The 22,501-nt window shown below is 31.5% G+C and overlaps 1 protein-coding gene across 1 annotated transcript; it reads right to left on the reverse strand.

Annotated features, from left to right (window-relative positions):
* Positions 1–2,218: 2,218 nt before the first annotated feature.
* LOC139500277 (uncharacterized) lies at positions 2,219–9,368 on the reverse strand. The gene is made up of 6 exons (XM_071289019.1): positions 9,245–9,368; positions 6,601–6,876; positions 5,073–5,198; positions 4,050–4,148; positions 3,292–3,370; positions 2,219–2,462 (listed from the first exon to the last, which is right to left on the reverse strand). Exons 1-6 carry the CDS (start codon positions 9,321–9,323, stop codon positions 2,219–2,221), a joined length of 903 nt encoding a protein of 300 aa, XP_071145120.1. The 5' UTR covers positions 9,324–9,368.
* Positions 9,369–22,501: the final 13,133 nt, after the last annotated feature.

Consider the following 22,501-nt stretch of genomic DNA (forward strand, 5'->3'; position numbering starts at 1 on the left):
TACTTCCTATCATGATTTCATGTATAGAGGATTGCTGCTCACAAGAAAACTACTTAACCATGAGTTCCAAGTCGTGAATTTAAAACCATACCTATGTAAATTATATGGACACCATCACTAGCTGGATGACTGTTACTGAATATCCGTTTCACAGATGATAGCAGATATGTTCCAAATTTTGTTACTACAATCCAGTCGCCTTTTCTTCAACTTTGAACTACCGAATCGGACCTATTTCCGGGTGTATACTAACTTGATCAACACAACGGGTGAATCATGGATCTGTTTACTTTTCTTACCCTTTCGGGGCACATAAGAAAAACCCCTTTTTTTGTGAGGTTATGGTTTCTCCGTCGTTAGTTTTCTACATGTTTTAAGGTGTACTATTATTTGTCCTTTGGTCTTTTTCTTTTAGCTATGACGATATATGTCAGTATATTTTCGAGCTTGTATGTCACTTTGGTATATTTCGCTTCTTTTATAGTGAGTCACAGTTTAAATGTCGCTTTCTTCATGTAGCCTTAACGGGTTTACTAAACATGTAACCCATGAAAATCAAACTATAAAATAGATATCTTATAATTAAAAGTCAAAACTAAATAAATGTATTATACAAGAGATTTCAAAGGGGAGAGTCATCAATACTGTTTAAATATGAAGGAATAAGGATAACAGATGGGGACGTCAACACTGTATAATAAAAAATCTACAAAGATACAACAAATTGACCAAAGAGCAGAACACAGCCTTCAGACCCAATGGTCATCAACGCAGCGAGGCAATTCCGCCTCCGAAGACGAGATTTAATTAAAAATTATAAAAAGGAAACTACATTTTACCCTATGTACTATTTTTACCCATGTTGGCCATCTATGTTTGCGTGCGGGGTCATTGGACACATTTTTAAAACTAGATACTCTAATTATGATTGTGGCCAAGTTTGGTTAAATTTGTCTCTGTAGTTCCAGAGGAGAAGATTTTTGTTAGAGATTCAAACATTTACGAAAAATTGTTTAAAATTGACTATAAAGGGCAATAACTCCTTAAGGGGTCAACTGACCATTTTGGTCATTTGACTTAATTGTAGATCTTACTTTGCTGAACATTATTGTTGTTTACAGTTTATCTATATCAATAATAATATTCAAGATAATAACCAAAAACGGCGAAATTTCCATAAAATAACAAATTGAGGGGGACAACAACACAACAACGGGTTGTCCGATTCATTTGAAAATTACAGGGCAGATAGATCTTGACCTGATAAACAAATTTACACAATGTCAGATTTCCTCTAAATGCTTTGATTTCAGAGAAATAAGCCAATATCTACATTTTACCCTTATGTTTTATTTTTAGCTATGGCGGCCATCTTGGTGGGTTGGCCGGATCACCGGACACATTTTGAAATCAAGATACCCCAAGGATGATTATGGCCGAGTATGGTTAAATTTGGCATAGTAGTTTGAGAGGAGAAGATTTTTGTAAAAGTTAACAGACGGACGACGACGGACAACGACGGACGACAGACGCCTAGTGATGAGAAAAGGTTGACTTGGCCCTTCGGGCCAGGTGAGCTTAAAAAAGGCTGGTGTAAATATATGAAGAGTGGGACTTGATTGGATCGAGGAGGAAATTAAAATGTACAACGTCTGACTACATACCCGAAGGAATTGTTGAATAAATGGTATGCCTGCAAATGTAAGCAGTATCAAAAGAACATTTGAAATGAATAAACGTTATCAGAATTGAGATTCACTTTTTCAATTTTATATGAAATAAAAACTAATAAATGGTGTTTTTTTCGGTATCTGTATTGCTCTAATTCGTTAACAGATTTGTCGACCATTACATCGGTTCATAGTAATTTCTAAACTTTACACTAAACTTATTTTACATAAAAGCGTACTACGATAAACAAAGCCTGGACCGATACATTAAGAAATGAAAAAAGCCCGAATATACCATGCATAAATTACAAAAAAAAAAAACATACCTAAAACTTATAAAAACAACTTGTTCTCTGTTAGGATTCCCGGTTTCTGATAAACTAGTACCCGTAAACACAGTGTACATGTTAATTTATAAGATGCTTATTCACATTTCAACATTAAATGCAGGCAGATGCACAACACTTTTTTCCTTTGCAATTGTCATGACAATGTTAAGTAAGTAATTCCTTAAAGTGTTATTACAAAATACACCAATGCAGTCATTTTTACAGATTTGACACTTTTGGTGCTCTATAGTTCACTTGTTCGTATGTGTTACCGACGGCTTCTTCATATGAAGGTAGAGCACAATCGTACGATGTATCTACCCTGTCTCCCATTGGGTTGCTGTATCCTTGATTTGAAACTGAAATCTGGTATATACCAGGGTTTTGAAACATGTGATCTTGGTCATACGACAAATGGTTTCTGTGAGGCGTCGGGTTCGGTCTTTGTTCGAGTTTGCTCAATCTAAACAGAATTGCAAAATAGAATAAAAAGGTATTTGATAGATTCGTTCATGTTAATCATTAAGTATTTTATTCAAAATAAAATTTTAACGATAACTCTTTAAATGTCATTGTCCTTAATTATGATTATTGTTAAAAAATAATAAAAAAATTTAAACACAAAGGAATTCACGGTAACCCATTAGAGACATACATACTCAATAGCAAAAGAAACAAAACACCTCGTTGGTGTAAACATGTCGTCTGCATGTAATTTTGTCAAATTGATTAAGAATTAGTCAAAAGTTTGACATGTTACTGAAGTTATTCACACCAAATGCCTCTGTGAAGATGTGAATTTTCTTAATTCAAATTGTTGACATTATAAAAGAAACATTTTAATTTAAAAACAAAATGGTTGTTTCTAATTGTTTTAGAAAACTTAAGTTCGGGGTATCTCTTTTTTTCTTGAAAACAACAATAAGGACTTTAATTTATAGTTTTAACCGAATAAGTAATGCGTTGACTATAAATGATTGTTACAACTGATAGAAATATAAGTAAGATAATCCAACTGCTACTTTTTAGCCTTTTACTTTTAAATTCGAGCGTCACTGCTGAGCCTCTAAGAAAAGTGTTTTATGTATCTTGACCTATATAGACAATATATATGCACACCGGGGTATTTGGTGAATGTTGTTCAGTCTGTGATAATTTTTTGTTCAGAGTAATTGCTTTCTTTACTTTTTCTGGTGAGCAATTCGATTCTGTCTTCTGCTAAAGTAATATATGTTTGATTTCAAAGAATAAGTAACATTTATAAGTTAAGAAATGTGAGCTATTAAACTAACCTAGACTTTATAACGGAAATCAGAGCAACAATCGCTATGAAGGATGTGATGCCTATGGCTGTTTCTAATCCAATTTTTACTGAAACATAAAACAAACCTTAAATGTAATTGACATATCTACTGTGGTGGTACCCGAGTGCATTGTAATTCAAAAGACAAAAGTGAACTAACTAGAAGTAAGAATTACGAATATTCCTATCATTATCAACCCAACTAATTTAATAGCTGAACCTTTACACATATTATATTGGCATAATAATTTGCCAATGTTAGAATTAAGCATGTAATAATCCGGAAATATTATTTTTGTAACTATGCTAACAAAATTTAAGTCTGTAAGATTTTTTTTCTAAACGAATACTAACGCACATGTGCCTGGAAAACCGCTTAACGATTGAAACCAGATACACAACAAGGACCAATAAAGCGTGTTTAAACGATCTAAAGTAAGCATTTTCCGAGAGAAATTTAACTTTAGTTGTGTAATACTACATCATTCATGAAATAGAAATTAAGAAGCCAGATGTATAATATTTCTTTTGTACTACTGCGTTTGTTTCCTGTAAATTGTCATTTCTTTTACATTTTATAATAATTGGAGTGTTAAACAAATACAAAAACATAAACATATTACGAAAATAACAACACAGATCGTTTTAAGCGTATTCTAATATATTTAGAAGGCTTCAAAAATATCAAGTATATAATATCATATATCTTTTGATTTTTTTAAACATATCATAAAAATGTGTACATACTTTGCTTGTTGTTTTGGTTGTCGTTGTTGATTTGATGATTGTTGTCTTTGTTGTCATCATCGTCATTTTTATTGTCCTTATAAGTTACTGGTGAATCAGCTTGATATAGAAGAGAAATATATAATATCTTAAAAAACAAAAACTGACAGGATTTTATTTGTCATGGTTTAATTTAGCTAGGTTACGGTGATATGTCAATACAACCAGTGAAATAACAAAAAAGTAATAAAATATTTGGGATAAAAAAAAAAAAAAAAAATGTCGATTTTTTTATGGCAATAAACTGAGCCCCTCTTCTAGTCGACGACTTCTTATTTTCACATGTGTCGGATTCCTTCAGACACTTGTCAAAAACATGAAGATCAAAGACGCCGGGTTAATTAAAATTGTATGTTACAATTTATTGATGATGCTCTTTCCATTAACAATTCAAAATTGTCTGATTGATTTCCATAAATATATCCTCCACTTTTAATTTTTTTTTTTTAATTATCAAATTCCTCCACCCACGTAGCTATATACATACTCCACGTATAAATGCAATATACATTTCCAAACTTATTCAGTATTCAAGACTTTGTAGAACGTCATCAGTGTCCTAGCAGAAAGTGGATACACTTTGATTTATTAGTATGTGTTTAGATGACAAGAATTGACATGAATAAATCCATTCAGCACAACAAAAGATTTGATGTACAATAAAATGTATGTACATGTATAATACAAGTGTTGAGTAATTCTTTATAACGCTGTTCAAGGAAAAAATACTAGTAATCAATTGTTTTAATGTATAACCACAAAATCAAAATATAAATGAACTACTCTTAAATGCGTCATACCTTTCGTTTCTTCCTACCTTTTACAATGGAAAATATCTTTTATAAAATTGCCATGATCACTAACCTATGTTTTTATAATTTTATTACAAAAAAAATGTGTACACGGATTGAACCTGTGTTTCAAATTCTATAACAATGACCTTAAATTGAGTTCTTTCAACAAATTTAAATATTATATACATACAAATAGATGTAGTTGAAGAGGCAGTTGATGATGTGGTTAGAGATGCAGTTGAAGATGTTGTTGTCTGTAATCTGTTGCCATAAAATTTGATTAGTTGATACGGATCAGTTGTTCCATATCTAGATTCTCAAAATAAAATTAAAGGGTATTTGTCAAAGTAAACATGTGATTTAAATGATTAATGTTAGTGTAAAAAACTTAGTTTTTGATTGATATTTACTCAATAGGAAATCACACCACATCTCCTTTTTTCATAAGTAAAGAACAATATAAGTAACTTTTATATAATAATATTTTCAATAAAACGTGGATAGTATAGACAAAATATGACAAATAAATGCTAAAAGTGTTCAATGTGTTTTACAAAAGAAAGATACATATACTTTGGTTTTATTAAAATGTTTTCTTGAATATGACAGTTATTTGATATCTATGTGAAATATTACATGTAACTGAGAAATTAAATATTCTGTATGGATTGAGTGTCAAAAACACATTTAACGAGAAAATTGCCTTGCAATATGTCTCTTCCATGACTATTAGTAAACAGGGCAAGTGTTTTGGGGAATTTGTTTCTGAATTTTTATCCTTATTTCTAATACTCTGCTAAAAAAAACTTTTTCCTAAGCAATATTTTAATAAACATAGTGAAATTATTTTCAAAGCAGTAATAACAAATTATTCACTAAAAGGCATGCTTTGTATGTCCCTATCTGGCACGAGACGTAAATTTTTAAGTTTAAGGTAAGGACATATTAAAACTTTCCAGGAGATAGTTAACTTTTATATGGATAGTTCATTCAGTTTGAATACATCAATTATCAATCATAAGTGAGTGAGGGAAAGTTACCCCCAATTTTTTATTATCGATTATTTATTGGTCCACACTAGATTCTAATCATGAAGCAACTTGGTTTGGATTTTTTCCAAGCAATTACACAATGTTACATATTAACCTAGATTTTTCTCCAGATTACGAAAAATCTTCAGTCACATACAGCTTATTCAACAAAAAAGTTTTTGGGGTGTAATACCATCAAACCATAGTACCTCACATCCGGTTGCATACGAAAAAGGGGTCAAACAAATTATTCCCTTGAATTTGACAGTTGTAAAAAATTAACCCGACATTGCATTGCAGTGAAACTATAATGGGTCATAAACATATATCTTTAGGTGTTTCTAAGAACCACTTTTTTTTGTGTGTATTTCGGAATCTAAAGGTTACATGATTACTAACGCATGTACACAGGTAAAAAAGAAATAATAGTTTGATTGATTAACTTTCAGTGCTGTTTATTATTTTCTCATATGCACTGAAATGTAATGCAAAATTTTGTCTCTAAGTATTTTTTTTTTATATGAAACAAAAATAAATTCTGCACAATGTTTTGAAAAGTGCAAATACAACAAAGACTAATTGGGGAAAATCAATGTGGTATTACACATCTAAATGGTAAAATGTACTGTTGAATATATATACCAATTACTATGTATAACAAGAACTAACTCATTCAGTTATACATACCTGTACATTTATAGTAAATAGTAGCATACAACAAAGGATAGTGTGAGCATGGATTGTAGTCCATAACTATTTTACATGTATCATTCCTCTGACACAGGTCTAGTAAAGGTATGAAATCAATAGAAGATTTGCAATTGTTCCATGGTTGCGTCCAAACTGTACATGAGCTTCTGTCCCAAAAAAATTTCAACCTATTTCTAAATAAAACATCGGTAACAGCGATAAACAGTCTGTTAGGACAATTTAACACAACTTCGTCGTACATACATACATTTTCTGTAAAATAAAATAAAAATGTAATTATATATAATAAATAAAATCAGATTTTGCATGCAAATGACCCCCATTTTCATAAGCTGAGTTGTCTGACATGATTTGTAGCAAACCTGTCTTTGTTGCATGGCTCGTTTATAAAATTTTGAATTATAAAGAAAATAGTTTAACCCTACACGTGCAGATGAATTGTATGAAGCTTTTTTTCATGTCCCCTTTGATCAAATAACACGTGTTTCGGTACTTATACTTCCTTGGCTTTTACAAACATTTAGCTTTCATCAATCCTGATGAAGATTATTCCAGAAAAGCGCTTCCTTGGCTTCTTCTTCTTCTTCTGTGTATTAGCCTCCTTTAAGTAGGAGCACCTCCGAATGGAGTATATACCCTTAATGTCGTATTAAAATTTGTAAACACATTAAAAATATGTACAGCACATGCATATAAAAGAAAGAAAGTTGTTGGTTTTTTTTTTACATGGCATATATACAGGGACTTGGGTGGTTTTTTTTAAAACTATCTTATCTTCATAAGTGTGTAATTTTAATTTTCTTCTTAATTTTTATGTTTTGATGTAAAATCTCATCGTTTTCAAAGAATAAGAAGAAACATTAATTATTTTGTAAAATAAAAAATTCTCTAGCAACAAGTTTCTGACAAAATAAAATATGTAAAAAGTAAACTCAGAGGAAAATCAATTCGGAAAATCCATAATCACATGGCAAAATCAAATAACAAAACGCATCAAAAACGAATGGACAAAAACTGTCATATTCCTGACTTGGTACAGGCATTATCAAATGTAGAAAATGGTGGATTGAACCTGGTTTTATAGATAGCTAAACCTCTCACTTGTATGACAGTCGCATCAAATTCCATTGTATTGTCACCGATGCGTAAACAAAACAAACAGACACAATAGGTAAACATGTCAAAAATAGGGGTGTCCTAGTAAACTCCTTGTATTATACAGACACGATCAAATTTATTCGTTCAGTGTATGTTATCCTGTGTTACTATGTCTTTTAATTGAGTTAATTTATAGTGTTTCTTTCTATGTTATGATGTTACACTATTTTTATAGATAAGGGTGAATGTTTGGTACCATTAAAACGTTGAAACCATATGCAATTGTCCTGAGTCAGGAATCAGATGCTCAGTAGTTGTCGTTGGTTAATGTGGTTCATAAATATTTCTCATTTCTCGTTTTTTATATAGATAAGACCATTGGTTTTCCCGTTTGAATGGTTGTACACTAGTATTTTTTTGGACCCTTTATAGCTTGCTGTTCGGTGTAAGCCTATGCTCCGTGTTGAAGACCATACATTAACCTATAATGGATTACTTTTATAAATTGTGACTTGGATGGAGAGTTGTCTCATTGACACTCATACCACATCTTTTTATCTCTATATACGGTATGAATGAACGAACGCAAACAATTAAAATTTTCAATAAACAAAATGTAATAGTTTTATTTTAAGTTAATATTAATTTTTTCTATAGGTTGTATTTCTATAAATACATATGCAATTATCCTTGAATGGAAAGCTCATTAGCATTACTTTGTTTTCAAAGGTCAAAACATAGGGCTGTGCGGTATGTTTTCAACATTTATATTACCAGAACTTCTAAGAGTTTTAACGAATACTCAAATTATGTACTGCGTGGTACCCATACCTTCACTTTCAACCTTATCTTCAAGATGATCGCTATTTATGTTTATTTATACTGGTAACATTCCCAAGCTATATCTTTATGAGAAGATACATATAGATCATATCTGGGAACCAGTACATTAACAAATCAAACTACCTATGAATAGTATATATCTCCCAAAAAGAGGCGTGGTTTTGAAACAGCTGTATTTACAAAGTGCAACCTATAGTATCCGCATGTTACTGAAAATGTTACTCGACAAGCAAAACAAATCAATTTGACAAATAACAGTTGACCAAAATGTACTTAGAAAACAAAAGTGTGTATGAGATAAAAGAAAATCACTTCTCAAAATAATGTGTATTAGATAACAGAAAAGGAGAAAGGTAATACATCAAACCATGACATCTGATTCATACACTTGACACTATCAAGGGCAAATAGATATAGGAAGATGTGGTATCTTCAGATTAATATAATGCGCAAGTAATTACTGATTAAACAAAGGACCATAAAACGTTTAAAACTGTTGTTTTAATTAATTTAAATGTTTAGTTATAGCATTAACGTAAAAGATCTGAAGATATAATTATTCGGAATGTATTTAAAATGGATTCGTTTTCGAAAACAATCAGACAACATTTATATTTATAAAAGTGATCAATCAATTATAAACAATCTCTTTAAAAGAAGATGACAAATTATTGCTTACTTTTTAAGACATGTGTACTTGGAACAACTTGTGTGGATAGCATCATAACAAACAACAAATATAATATTTTGGCCACCATTTTGAAACCATTACTACTATCTAAAAACTTGTTCTATTCATTTGAACAAACATCAGTATTCTGATAACTGTTAACCTTTTTCAAAATGTTGACAAAAGAGGTCCAGATAAACGTATAAATGGTCTGACCTCACGGCTGATTGAATTATATCAGTATTTCTAAAGATACATGTAATGTTTTCAATTTAAGTGTATTATTAAATGCTAATGGGGTGTAGATTTTGAAATTGTGATAAAGGATTTAAAAAACATCACAATTGTTTAGACAATTTTCTGGAATTCCTATGATGAAAACAAATTGAAAAATTTTTACCAATTCAACCCCCTGATTAGATCTTTGAATATTGTTTTATTGGTATTGATAACAATTTTGTTATCACTTAAAAAGAATTAAATTAAATGGTTTTTTATATCTATTGGTAGGTATAGTGTGCGGCTAGGCTCGTGGTTTTTCGAGTGATATGATCGGGCTTTTTTCGAGTGTGATCTCTTTTGTTCGAGTGAATATGAACAAAAATGTAAACAAACAAACTTCATCTCTATCAAGACGTGATATAGACGCTTGTGTTAAATATACAAAGTTATATTATGAATGATTGTATTTGATATAGAAAGATATCACTAACCTGTCATTATCTTTCGTTAAAAAAGGTGAAAATAAGCCTTTAGATGGTACCTAACAATACAGGGAGATAACTCTGTAAAATCAGCTAAACGTTTTAATTACGTTGCGTTGTTAAGGGAACATTAATCTTCTCAATGATCAATATTGGTGTTTGTCAAACTGCTATATAACCAGTGTAATTTTTCTGATAATATGGTTGGTTCAATTAATTTGAAATTTTTACATTTTTGTCAAACGGTCAAAGTAAATACTTTGTCAAAATTCTATGAAAATTAAACGAGCCAAATTAATTTTAGTGGATGTGTTGGGTACCACCTTAAAATGCTTTAATTCCAAAATACAGAATAAAGCCATTTTTATACACATAACACTGATAATGTTGAAGAAAATGCATACAAGGAATTTATATATCCTAAGAAATACAGACACTTTACAAAAATTCTTGTTTTTGCATTGAAAATGACATTTTGTAACTAAATTCATTTGTTTATGTTCGTTTTTTTCGAGATCAGTCAGGGTGTTTTCGAGTGTGTCCAATTTTTTTCGAGTGATTATACAAATTGTTTATAGTTGAAATGTTACATGTCTGACACTTACATGTTTTAAACATTCGTTCATTTGTATATATTTTGCTGTTTGTCATATTTTATAACTTTCATGTACAGTACATATTCTAGATGTCAACAATATAATGTACGCATAAATAACTTGGATTGAGACGTACATACAGATATTTGTATTCCTGATGAGCTATTCATTTCATTGTTTATTGTGTATAAAATCTAATTTAAATGTGTTTGTCAATTGGAATAAAATTCGAGCGGATTAATTGTGTCTGTGTTACTTTTTTTATGGATGTTTTTTTTGTGTTGGGGCGGGGGTCAGGCCTCTATTAGTAGAATGTGTTTTATTGAATAACAATTTTCTGATTCTTCTTTGCTGTCCAGTACTGAGGTTTCTTACTCCGTTTTTTTTTAATAAACAGCTGCGCCATGGTCGCATGATACACCTGTCACGTTTTCGTTTCTCTTATGCATGGTTGTGTCTTATTATTTATTTCTTAATTAATGTGGTTTTATAATATCAAATTATTAATCACATACAGCAACGTCTTCTGTTTGGCCTTTTTAACCTTCTTATTCGAGCGTCAGTGAGGAGTTTCGTATAGCCCAAAAGCAGGTCTGACGAACAACATTTTAAGACCGGTTATAAGATAAAAACAAGACAAAGAAAGAAGATGGAAATGGATAGGCCATGTCTTAAGGAAGGAACGAGCAAACATCGCTTAAGTGTCACTGAGATGGTAAAAAGAAACATAGAGAAGAACAGTGGAAAGCGAGATGAAGGAGGTTGGGGTGTCATGGAGAGAAGTAGAGAAGAAAGCACAAGACAGAGTGTTATGGAGAGAGCTAGTGTCGGCCTCATGTGCATAAAAGAACGAAAGGGATAAAGGAAGTAAGTATATAATATTAGTTTTTGACGTATCTTAAAAATCAAGTGCTGTTTCGTATGTGTCTTCGTTTGCGACAGATCACTAACTACAGAAGTGACAGTACTATGTAACACGGTGTAACACAAACATTGACATATGTTGAGCAGGAACGAACTGTTTTTTTTTTTTCATTTTGTTTTTGTGATGTACCTTTCGTTTTATTTTGGTTTTTGCTAGGGGTGGGGGATGGGAACAGAAGTGGGTGTTTGATGTAAGTTGTACATTTTTTATTTTCTGTTAACTGTTCTTTTGATTAGAAATATTGTTTTCATTATTTTTTCTTGTGAGCAATTCGAATCTTCTTTTAATCAAGTATATGTTTGTTTTTACAGAATGACAAAAGTTCATAAGTTTTAACAAACTAACCTAAACTCCAGAGCAGTAATTCCTATGATTGATGTACATGTGATTCCTATAGCTGTTCCTAATCCAATTTTTAATGAAACACATTAAAAACCTTAAAAGTAATTGACATATGTAATTGGTCAGTCCATTGTGTGGTATCCTAGCTAAGGCATGGTAATTCACGCGACAAAAGTTAACCTACCAGGGATAAGAACTATCAATATTCCTAGCAATATCAACCTAACCAATTTAATTACTGAACCTTTACACATATTATACATGTTATATTGGCATAGTAATTCCACAATGCTAAATGTAAGTATGTGTTAATCTACCCATATTAGGTTTGTCACTATGGTAACTCTTTAACAAATTCAAAGTGCAGATGATTTTGTTCTAAACAAATAATAACGCATATGTGTCAGAAAAAACCGCTTAACGTTTTAAAGCAGATACACATGAAGGACCGATAAAAGCTTGTAATACCATTTTCCGAGAAATGTAACTTTGGAAATGAAGAAGCAATATGTATAATATGTCCTTTCGTTTCCTGTATATTTTCATATCTTTAACATTTAAGAATAATAAGAATGTTAATTACATACACCAAAATAACATATACATATTAAATAAATATCAATGCATATCGTTTTTTAATATAGTTCTTATTGACTTTGGAATATATTTGTAGGCTTCAAAACATCTAGTATATTATATTTTTGGTGTCTAATCAGTTGTAGTTATAGTGATACTATTTTTTTTATTTTCTATTCGTAAGTAAATAAAGACAACAAGAGTATACCGCTGTTCGAAAGTCATACATCGATAGAAAGAAAACAAATCCGGGATACAAACTAAAACCGAGGGAAACGCATCAACTATAAAAAGTAAACAACAGAAACACTGAAGTGAACAAAAACAGACGACAATGCAACACACAGAAACGAACTATAAGATAACTTTAGTTCTCTTGCTTGCTGATATTTCAGTTATTTGTACTGTATTCCTGTCATACAATGTTGTCGTTTTAGAAGTATATTTAACATTGTCACAAGCGCGAGGTTAAGCTAGAATAAAACAAGGTTCAACCCATGGGGTTTTTTTTTCTTAAAATGTGCTGTACCAGAGTCAGGAATATGGCAGTTGTTATCTTATTGTTCGTTTCTGTGTATGTTGCATTGTCGTTTTTTGTTGTTGCACTTCAATGTTCTGTTGTTTCGATGTTTTCTTTTTATGGTTTTATAACCCGGTAAAGTTTTTTCTCAATCAATTTATAACTTTTCAACAGCGATATACTACTGTTGCCTTTTTTTTATATCATACATCATTTGAGAAAATATATTTGTTTTTAAACATATCATAAAAATGTGTACATACTTTGTTTGTTGCTTTGGTTGTCGTTGTGGATTTGATGATTATTGTCGTCGTTGTCATCATTGTCATTTTGTTGGTCCTTAAAAGTTGCTGATAAATTAGCTTGATATACAAGATAAAATATATCATCTAAATTACAAAAGATAACAGGTTTGTAATTAACGTGGTTTTATTTAGCCAGGTTATCGCATATTTTCATAAACAACCATGGAACAAACAAAAGTCATTTAAAGGGGCACTAGCTACGAGATATATAAAAAATCTAAAGTTGATTTTTTTCTGTTCAATCAATAATGAAAGTGAAATAGTGAAATAACAATTCGCTTTTTGCAGCCAAAAAGGTTCAATTTTGTCAAATTACGCTAGGAAACATTGATAATTAGTAATTCATTTGCAAGTGAATGAGTCAACCTCTTTAAATCCGTATTCATGTGAACTTCAATTTAACCTCGAGCTAGAGATTGACAACGCATGCATTGTACGTGTACTGGTTATTTATAGTAAAAGAATGTCAACAATGAAAGTTAAACTACGGTAAATCATTTGATTACTAATTCGATGCACATAACATAATTCTTACTAGAACACACCCGCGAAATCGCGGGCACATACAGCTTGTGGACTGTTGTATGATGTTTGTTTTATTTAAATAAACGCAAAAGTAGTATACCGCTGTTCAAAACTCATATGGACAAAAAACAAAATCGGGGTAACAAACTAAAACTGAGGGAAACGCATTAAATATTAGAGAAGCATTTGTAAAAGAAATTATGTATGGAGAATTTCATAAAAGGTATCAAAAGCCCTCTACCTTTTTCAAAGTCCGATATTTGTTACTATTCTGTTAAATTCAATTATTTTCGTGTGTCTGGCCTCAGACCACAATTATTCTTCTCCTTTGCTACAATGCTTCTTTTGGTAAAAGTCAAATCAAATGCATATCCGAAATCACGAAATCGAAAAAAATGTTCCCGGATCCCGTAAGGATCAATCCCCCGAAAAAGGTCCTGGATTTTTCTAATCTTTACCTTACTTTCATTTTTGCCAAATCTCTATTTTCCATTTCAACAATACATTTGTATGCCCCATTTATGGGCATTATGTTTTCTAGTCTGTACATCCGTTCGTTCGTTCGTCCGTTCGTCCGTTCGTCCGTTCGTCCGTGTCTGTCCCGCTTTAGGTTAAAGTTTTTGGTCGAGATAGTTTTAGTTGAGCATGTTTTACTTATTTTAATATATATGCAAGTGGTATGACCCCTTAAATAGTAAACATTTCAAAGAAAAACAGTAGACAGAATCAGGGCCGACTTTCTATACTAACATACTAATATAGAAAGTCCCTCAGTGACAGAATACAGAGAGCCTATATATATTAAAGTAGTATAATCGTAGTTTACATGTAAATAAACGCGAAAAATAAGTGTCTTCTGTAAGGATGTATAATAGTTGTGGTTCTTGCGATCTAAACACCATGATATGAAACGCGAAAAATAATTTTCCTCTATAAGGAAGTATTATAGTTGTGGTTCTTGCGATCTAATCACCATGATATGGAGAACGCTCTGATTGGCTTATTTGTTTTTCATCTTTGTTATCTAGTCTTGTCTATGACTAAAAGTCGATCTAAACACCATGATATGAAACGCAAAAAATAATTTTCATCTCTAAGGAGGTATACTAGTTGTGATTCTTGCGAACTAAACACTATGATATGGAGAACGCTCTGTATGGCTTATTTTTTCCCCATTTTTGTTATCCATCATACGATTTGTTGTACTTATTTTAAGATATATACAACTGGTATGACCCCTTAATTAGTAAACATTTCAAAGAAACAATTGTCCTCTATAAGGAGTTATAATAGTTGTGGTTCTTGCGATCTAAACACCATGATATGGAGAACTCTATGATTGGCTTATTTATTTTTCATTTTTGTTATCTATCATACGATTGGTTGTATGTGTGTATCTTTCAAACCGGAAGTCTTGTCTATGACTAAAAGTCAGTCCGATGACGGAATCATATCCGGACTCCTTTTTTGTCGTTTTTCTCCCAAAATAACTCAAATCTGAATAATCATAAGAATGGATGACAAAGGCGACTATGCATGTTACATATAGGACACAGAGGCATGATGATTGATTTATTGTGGAAGGAAGAGAAGCGACACACAAAATGAGATCTTCTCGTTTAATAGTATAGATACGGTTAAAAACAATGAGAAACATCTATTTTTAATCTATAAAATAAAATCAAACAGACCTATAAAAATCCAAAAACACGTGTTGGTTTAATCTATTCTTATCTTTATTTATGTTTACATCGCTTATATGGTCATCTGAGGTAAAATCGATAGGTAATTAGATGGCGTCTGGACTAAAATACACACGAAACGAACCTATATATTATGATTATCTACACCATGCTCTGTAAAGTGTTTATTTTAGACTTTTGATAGTTTGGATAAATGTTTTACATTGTTATAAATCAAATATAATAATTTGAGTCAAATCGGTGACCATGATTTTGACAGCTAGTGCCCCTTTAAAGAAACATGTACAATATTCGACATGATACAAGCGCATTTGCAACATGATCTTTATTGCCCAGAGTATAAAAATGTAAATAAAGCAGATATTACACAAATTCCACCTTACAGTCTAATATAGGTTGTTATTACTTCCGCTTAAATGTTAAACAGCAGCTACAAGAAATAAGCAGAAAAAAGAATTTATGTAAAGTAATGTGGTCAGGAATTCAAAACAGAATCACATGAAAAAAAATATTTTATTTGTGTTAAGAATAATTAGGAAAAATCAGACAACATTAGGCCTTGCGGTCATAAAACTGTCGAGCATGACTCAAGAATCAACCAATCAAAATACTGGATTTTGTGTTTCGAGCACTTGTTTTGTACTTCGAGTACTGAGTAAAGTTTTATGACCGAGAGCCCAGGGGATGATGGTTAAAAATATCTATACAGAGAATTTATGAATTACTAACAAATTCATATGTATGCTTCAAAACAGTAATTTGCCATATGTCTTGCTATTTATAACATGTATAAGTAGAAAACAATATCAATCGTTTCCAATAGCCTGAAAATAAAACGAAAACTGTTACTCATAAAACAATGAAGACGGTATAGTCGTTATGACAAATGGGACATATTTTATGCAGATAGTAAATAAGGGTCCATCAAATCATGAATAAGTATTGTTTAAATGACCAGAATCGAAATGAATAAATCAATTTAGCGCAAAGTAACACTTGATTCACAATAATATTTTTATACATATATTATACAAGATAAAATAATCAAATATTCTAATGTTTTTTCCGTCATGTATAACCACATAATTATGATAAAAAAGGAAAAATGCTTAAATGCGTCATAATTTTCTTGTCTCCTTTCCCTTTATTATTGAGAAGATCTTTTTCAACACAATCTATGATCACTAACCCATGCACCCATATGTTTAGTATAAAACTGTAATAACTGATTCAACATGTGTTACAATATTATAGGAAAGACTTTTCAAATTGACTTCTTGAAACACGCTTAAATAGTATACATACGAATAGATGTAGTTGAAGATGTAATTGCGGGTAAACGGTTGCCATAGAATTTTGTAAGTTGGTAGTGATCAGCTGTTTCTTGCGGTATATCTTAGGATAAAAATAAAGTGGATATGTTAAAGTAAACTATGGATTCAAATGTTTAATGTTAGTGTAAAAAATAATTATGCAGTCATTTGGTCTTTGGTGGATAGTTAATCAACTAGAAATAACGAAATCATACTCCATTTCCTTATTTCACAATGAACGTACCAGATTCGTAACTTTTTGTTAACGTATTTATTATTTCTCATTCCAATAATATTTTCAATAACGTGTGTATATTATAGATATTAACTTTTTGGAATTTTGGATCCTCATTGCTCTTCAACTTTGTACTTGTTTGGCTTTATAAGTATTTTGATATGAGCGTCACTGATGAATCTTATGTAGACGAAACGCGCGTCTGGCGTACTAAATTATAATACTGGTACCTTTGATAAACTATTTACACCACTGGGTCGATGCCACTACTGGTGGACGTTTCGTCCCCGAGGGTATCACCAGCCCAGTAGTCAACATTTCGGTGTTGACATGAATATCAATAATGTGGTCATTTTTATAAATTTCATATTTACAAAACTTTGAATGTTTCGAAAAACTAAGAATTTTCTTACCCCAGGCATAGATTACCTTAGCCGTGTTTGCCACAACTGTTTGGAATTTTGGATGCTCATTGCTCTTCAACTTTGTACATGTTTGGCTTTATGAATATTTTGATATGAGCGTCACTGATGAGTCTTATGTAGACGAAACACGCGTCTGGCGTATTAAATTATAATCCTGGTACCTTTGATAAACTATATAGAGACACACCTGACAAATATATGATCAAAGTTTTCTATTCATCTAACAAAATAAAGATCTTTTGGTTTTATCTGCATGGTAAAATGTCATTGTAATAGTATTAAAATTACAGTTTTTAATAAGAACGTATTCAGCTATACATACTTGTACATTTATAGTAAATAGTAGCATACAACAAAGGATCTTGTGAGCATGGGTTGTATCCCATAAATATTGTACATGTACTTTTCCTCATGCACTGGTTTTGTAAAGGTATGAAGTCAACAGAAGATTTGCAATTATTCCATGGTTGTGTCCCTACTGTACATCAGCTTCGGTCCCGAAAATATTCAACCGTGATCTGAAAAACACATCCGTTATAAAATGGCCAGTGAGAGTCCAATCACAGAGTTGTTTATTTGCATTTAAAGCTCGACGAATACTAACCTAGAAAAATCCAGCTTATTTCTTGGTAAAGAGAGATATCTCTTTCATTTGCAAAAGATCTGTATTGAGTTACCAGTAATTAAAAATGTTCAAAATACTTTGGATGATTAAGATTACCTGCTTTTGATGACCCTTCTGATTTGATTGACAGTCTTGACTTTTTAACCATTTTTACTTTAATCTGTCCGCACAATCTTATCAAACAAATTTTTTCCTATTTAATTAAATGGACGTTTGCCAAATCTGCTTGCAAAGTGTTTCCCGCAACTCATATAAAGCTTTTTTTCTCAAATATGCTAAATTTACTTTCTTGAGGTATAAATAGATTATTTCAGATCTAAATTTTTCCTAAACACCATTAATGACAGTTTCAGCAATGAAGTGTATTGACAGGATGCAGATATTCCTATGGGCCCTTATTTTGCCCCTTAAAAAGCGGACTTGTTTCTTTACTGTAAGGAGTAACAGTGTGTAACAGTCAGTAAAGAAGCGTCCAAATTACATTTATCGTTATCTTGATGATATTGTTTCGTTAAATAATCAAGAATTCTTTTGATAGACTGCTGAATTCAACCAATGAACAAACTTACTTTAAATAAATTCAATTTTAATAGCAATACCTGTCCTTCACTAGATTTATAGATTTCAGTATTACACCAGAATCACAACGACAAACCATAACGTATACCCCGATTATAGACCACTTGGTCAACTGGCTATACTTAATTGAGTGTTTGTCTTTCAGGTAATGCCAGGAAAACTTTATCTATTCTTTTTTCAATGTGCATGATAAATCGCTGAATGTAGAACTGCAAAACAGCAAATCAGCTGTGTTGTCTATCGTTGAGAATATAAATAATGACTTCGCAATCCCATCAATATCATATTTTTATTCGTCTATATCAACCTTATAAATGCCGTTTACCATTGAATAAACTCATTTATACTTCGTCTGACATGTATAGCAACAATTATTTCAAAATTTTCTTCTGTCACATCGTGATACAATTTCCTGCTCTGTGTCCGGCACCATATAATATGCATGCATGTGTGTATTTAACATACTATATAGTAAAATATTATTTCCATCGATCATCGCGGTGGGAAGGCGTCAAGAACACAGTATTATTTTATGTAGGGGGTTCACTCAATACACGCAAATTTTTATTAGTTTTAACTTTAAGGTTAATCGAGCAAATTTATTAGATAATTGATTTTTCTTTTTATTTACTTAACACCGAGCTCATGAGGGTCTTATATCTGATCTTATTGCTGTGTCCACAAATATTATTCTACGTATTTCACCTGTATCGGTGTGAACAATTCCATGTTTATATCACATGACATTTCCGCGGGAAATTCTTCTATTGAGACCGTAATGAATGGATATAAATTTGGATTAATGCATCTGTAAGTGAAATATATTGTTCTCTGTGTATATATTTTTGATGAATTGATGATCACATTTTCTACAACATAGTTAGATGTCAGGTTTGTACACATTTAGTCTCTATTATAGTCTATAATCAAAACTGAAGCCAGCTAACTGGTGAAGGGATACATGTGCTGCATAATCCCATCACATTTCAACCAACAAAAAACTTGAATATTTTATCAGCTGACATATCTATTTTTATTTCATCTAATGTCAGTCATACCAACCGACAAAATCAGTGGAAACCGTGTATTCGCGAATTCTATGTCTTTCATCTGCTATGGACGATTCTCTATATAACAATTAACATTGTATTTTTTAGGGGTTGTTTACATTTCGAGTCGTATGATAAATGTATGTTGAACGATTCCATATAACATTGTATTTTAGGGGTTGTTTACATTTTGAGTTGTATGATAAACGTATGTTTGTATGTGTTCCTTAATGAAAACAGCTCAATTTTATGATACTTTATTATAATAATAATAATTGTATTTGCAAAATACACCCATATGGGTCAAGCAAACACAAATACAACATTTAATACAGACAGGGAAGAATTACAAATATAAACATAAAAAAAAACATAGTTATAAATTGTAATTAATGTAACCTTTGATGGACATGGACCTCATTTTTGCAATTCTAAAGATTGCTTTATAAAGTCACCAATTTCTGTCAAAAGCTCAGATTTAGGATTTAAAAGTTGTTTTAGCTTTAAAAGTGGTTGATAATTTGTAAAATCAGGATTTATATTATTAATCTTTAAAAATAAGCAATCTCTTAAAGTTGATTTTAGTTTGCAATATAGAAAAAAATGGTATTCATCATCAATTTTATTACAAAGCAGAAACATGACACAGTTTATTTACACTTTAGTGTGTCTAAATGACCTACATACACCTTATCGCTAATCCCGGCTGACCCGGCCGCTTGAACTTTTGACAACAATCACTTTTCCATTTTGTCGTCAGATATTTTGTTTTATGACGTCAACATTTTACAGGAACCTGTGTGATATCCAGTAATGGCGGACAAATAGCGATAAGGTGTATTACAGCCATGAAAATGGTATATCCTAATTTACTCATGGCATTTACGTGGGAATTCCGCAAATACCATACTGCCATATCGAATTTACCAATTACAAAACAAATATATATACATGTACATGTATAGTCACAGAAGTTTGAAATCCTAGCAATGACGGTGTAAAGATATGACAAACTCGACTATCAGGGTAGAATCAAGAAATAGGGAGGTACACCCCCACCCTTATTTTTATCTAGAAAAGGACGGGGATGGGGATGAGGTCACTCAAATCGTTCTACGTTGACGAATTTCATCCAAATTCATATTGATACATTACATGTGAGTATACATGTACGCCAATGAGGACCCCACGTCAATGAGGACCCAATGACAAAGAAAACAAAACGACATATAGGACGTACATATAGAGGGCAACAATCAGTCTTCAACAATGGACAAAATAAACTGTTTTGAGAGTATTATAATTTGGACTTCGTTAGATATTTTAACAAATTTATAGTTTTACATTACACATGCAGTGAAACATACAAAATAAATTGGCATTATGTTTTTATGTTGTGCTGTTACACAACTGTTCCAAACGGTTACACGCCAAAACATGCCAAATATCTTATGTGCCTGTAGTCCAGTGGTTGTCGTTGGTTTATGTCTGTCATATCTGTTTTTGAAATTGTTTTGTTATAAGCAAGACGGGTAGTTTTCAGTTCCAATTGTTTTTGATTGCTGACATCACTGCATAGTTGTCCCATTTGAAATTACACCCAATCTCATTGTTTTGTTTTTCAATAACCTCTTAAACTACTTAAACATTGATGTGACAACCTGTAAACATCGGTAATAAATTTAGAAAAATAATACGTAATAACATACAGTTAATGTTTATTTTTGTTGTGAAAATATTGACCTAGAACTGTCTTTACATCTCTCTCAGACAATAGAAGTTTCAGTTGGTATAACATGTATAACCCTTTTCGGTCCCAATTTGAAGTGTTGTTCATTTGTTTTGGACATTTCCATATAATGCAGATGTACCGATTCAATTCAATAGTCTGTTCTCAGATGCCTGAGATACACTTCAATATTAATTATTTATTGAAAATATGTGGAATCATCTTTTAGAAAAGTTGTTCCTATGGTAATGACACCCCCTCATTTTTGAAGGCTGTATGGTTGCCTATAATTGCTACATTTATGTCATCTGAACCTCTGTGGATAGTTGTCACGTCATGCTCATTGCCAATCATCAAAAAAATATATGTCTGTTTACGGTTACCCGACCCACCCTATTTCGAGTGCCGACCCTAAGTTATTTTATCTGTCATAAAGTGGAACATAAACTGAACTCGTGTCAAAAGTAAAGATAGTGTCGCCTGATACATCCCAAAGTTCACAATCGTGAATATGATAGCTGTTTTTAGGAAATTTGCGACTCGTGTGATGAAATAACACTTTGCCGCCGTATTTTCCGCAACCAATAACAAAGGGAAATAATTTTCAAAATTACAGGTAAACTCGGCCCATGATCAACTCGGACCACTACAAGATGAAACTGCATGACTCAAAATCATGTCAAAAAAAGTAAAATGAAAAAATAAAATAAAATGGGAATACCGACCTACATGTACCTACCCTATTTTTATTAAAGTACATGTATGTAACCTTAAACTAATTAAAAGATATTATTTAAACTTATGTGTTTAAAATTTTGGTATAACTACAGAATTACAACTTATGACAAAACTTTGAATTTCCTACTCAAATAAGTGATTTAAAAATCACTTATTTCAATGAATCCCCTGATTTAAAACAGACATATATTTTTTGTTGGTTTACTCTTTGTAATTTTTATATGTATTCACCCTAAAGAAAAGTTGTTTGGAATGAAATGAATCCCCTCCAGAATCTCCTTAATAAGTTGAAAAGGCTTTATTTACTTCTTACCTTCTTTAGAACTTAGTTTTTTGTTTGTTTTTTTTGGGGGGGGGGGGTCGAACCTGTTGTTTAT

Source organism: Mytilus edulis, chromosome 13 (assembly GCF_963676685.1).
Source record: "Mytilus edulis chromosome 13, xbMytEdul2.2, whole genome shotgun sequence".
Taxonomy (NCBI): Eukaryota; Metazoa; Mollusca; class Bivalvia; order Mytilida; family Mytilidae; genus Mytilus; species Mytilus edulis.

Bases quoted from the DNA above. Each gene is read 5' to 3' on its own strand.
- LOC139500277 (XM_071289019.1), bottom strand. From the start codon at position 9,323: ATGGTGGCCAAAATATTATATTTGTTGTTTGTTATGATGCTATCCACA. The intron at 5,199-6,600 runs GTATGTATAACT...TTTTATTTTGAG, and splicing joins TATTTACTATAAATGTACAG to AATCTAGATATGGAACAACT. The intron at 3,371-4,049 runs GTATGTACACAT...TTTATGTTTCAG, and splicing joins CAACCAAAACAACAAGCAAA to TAAAAATTGGATTAGAAACA.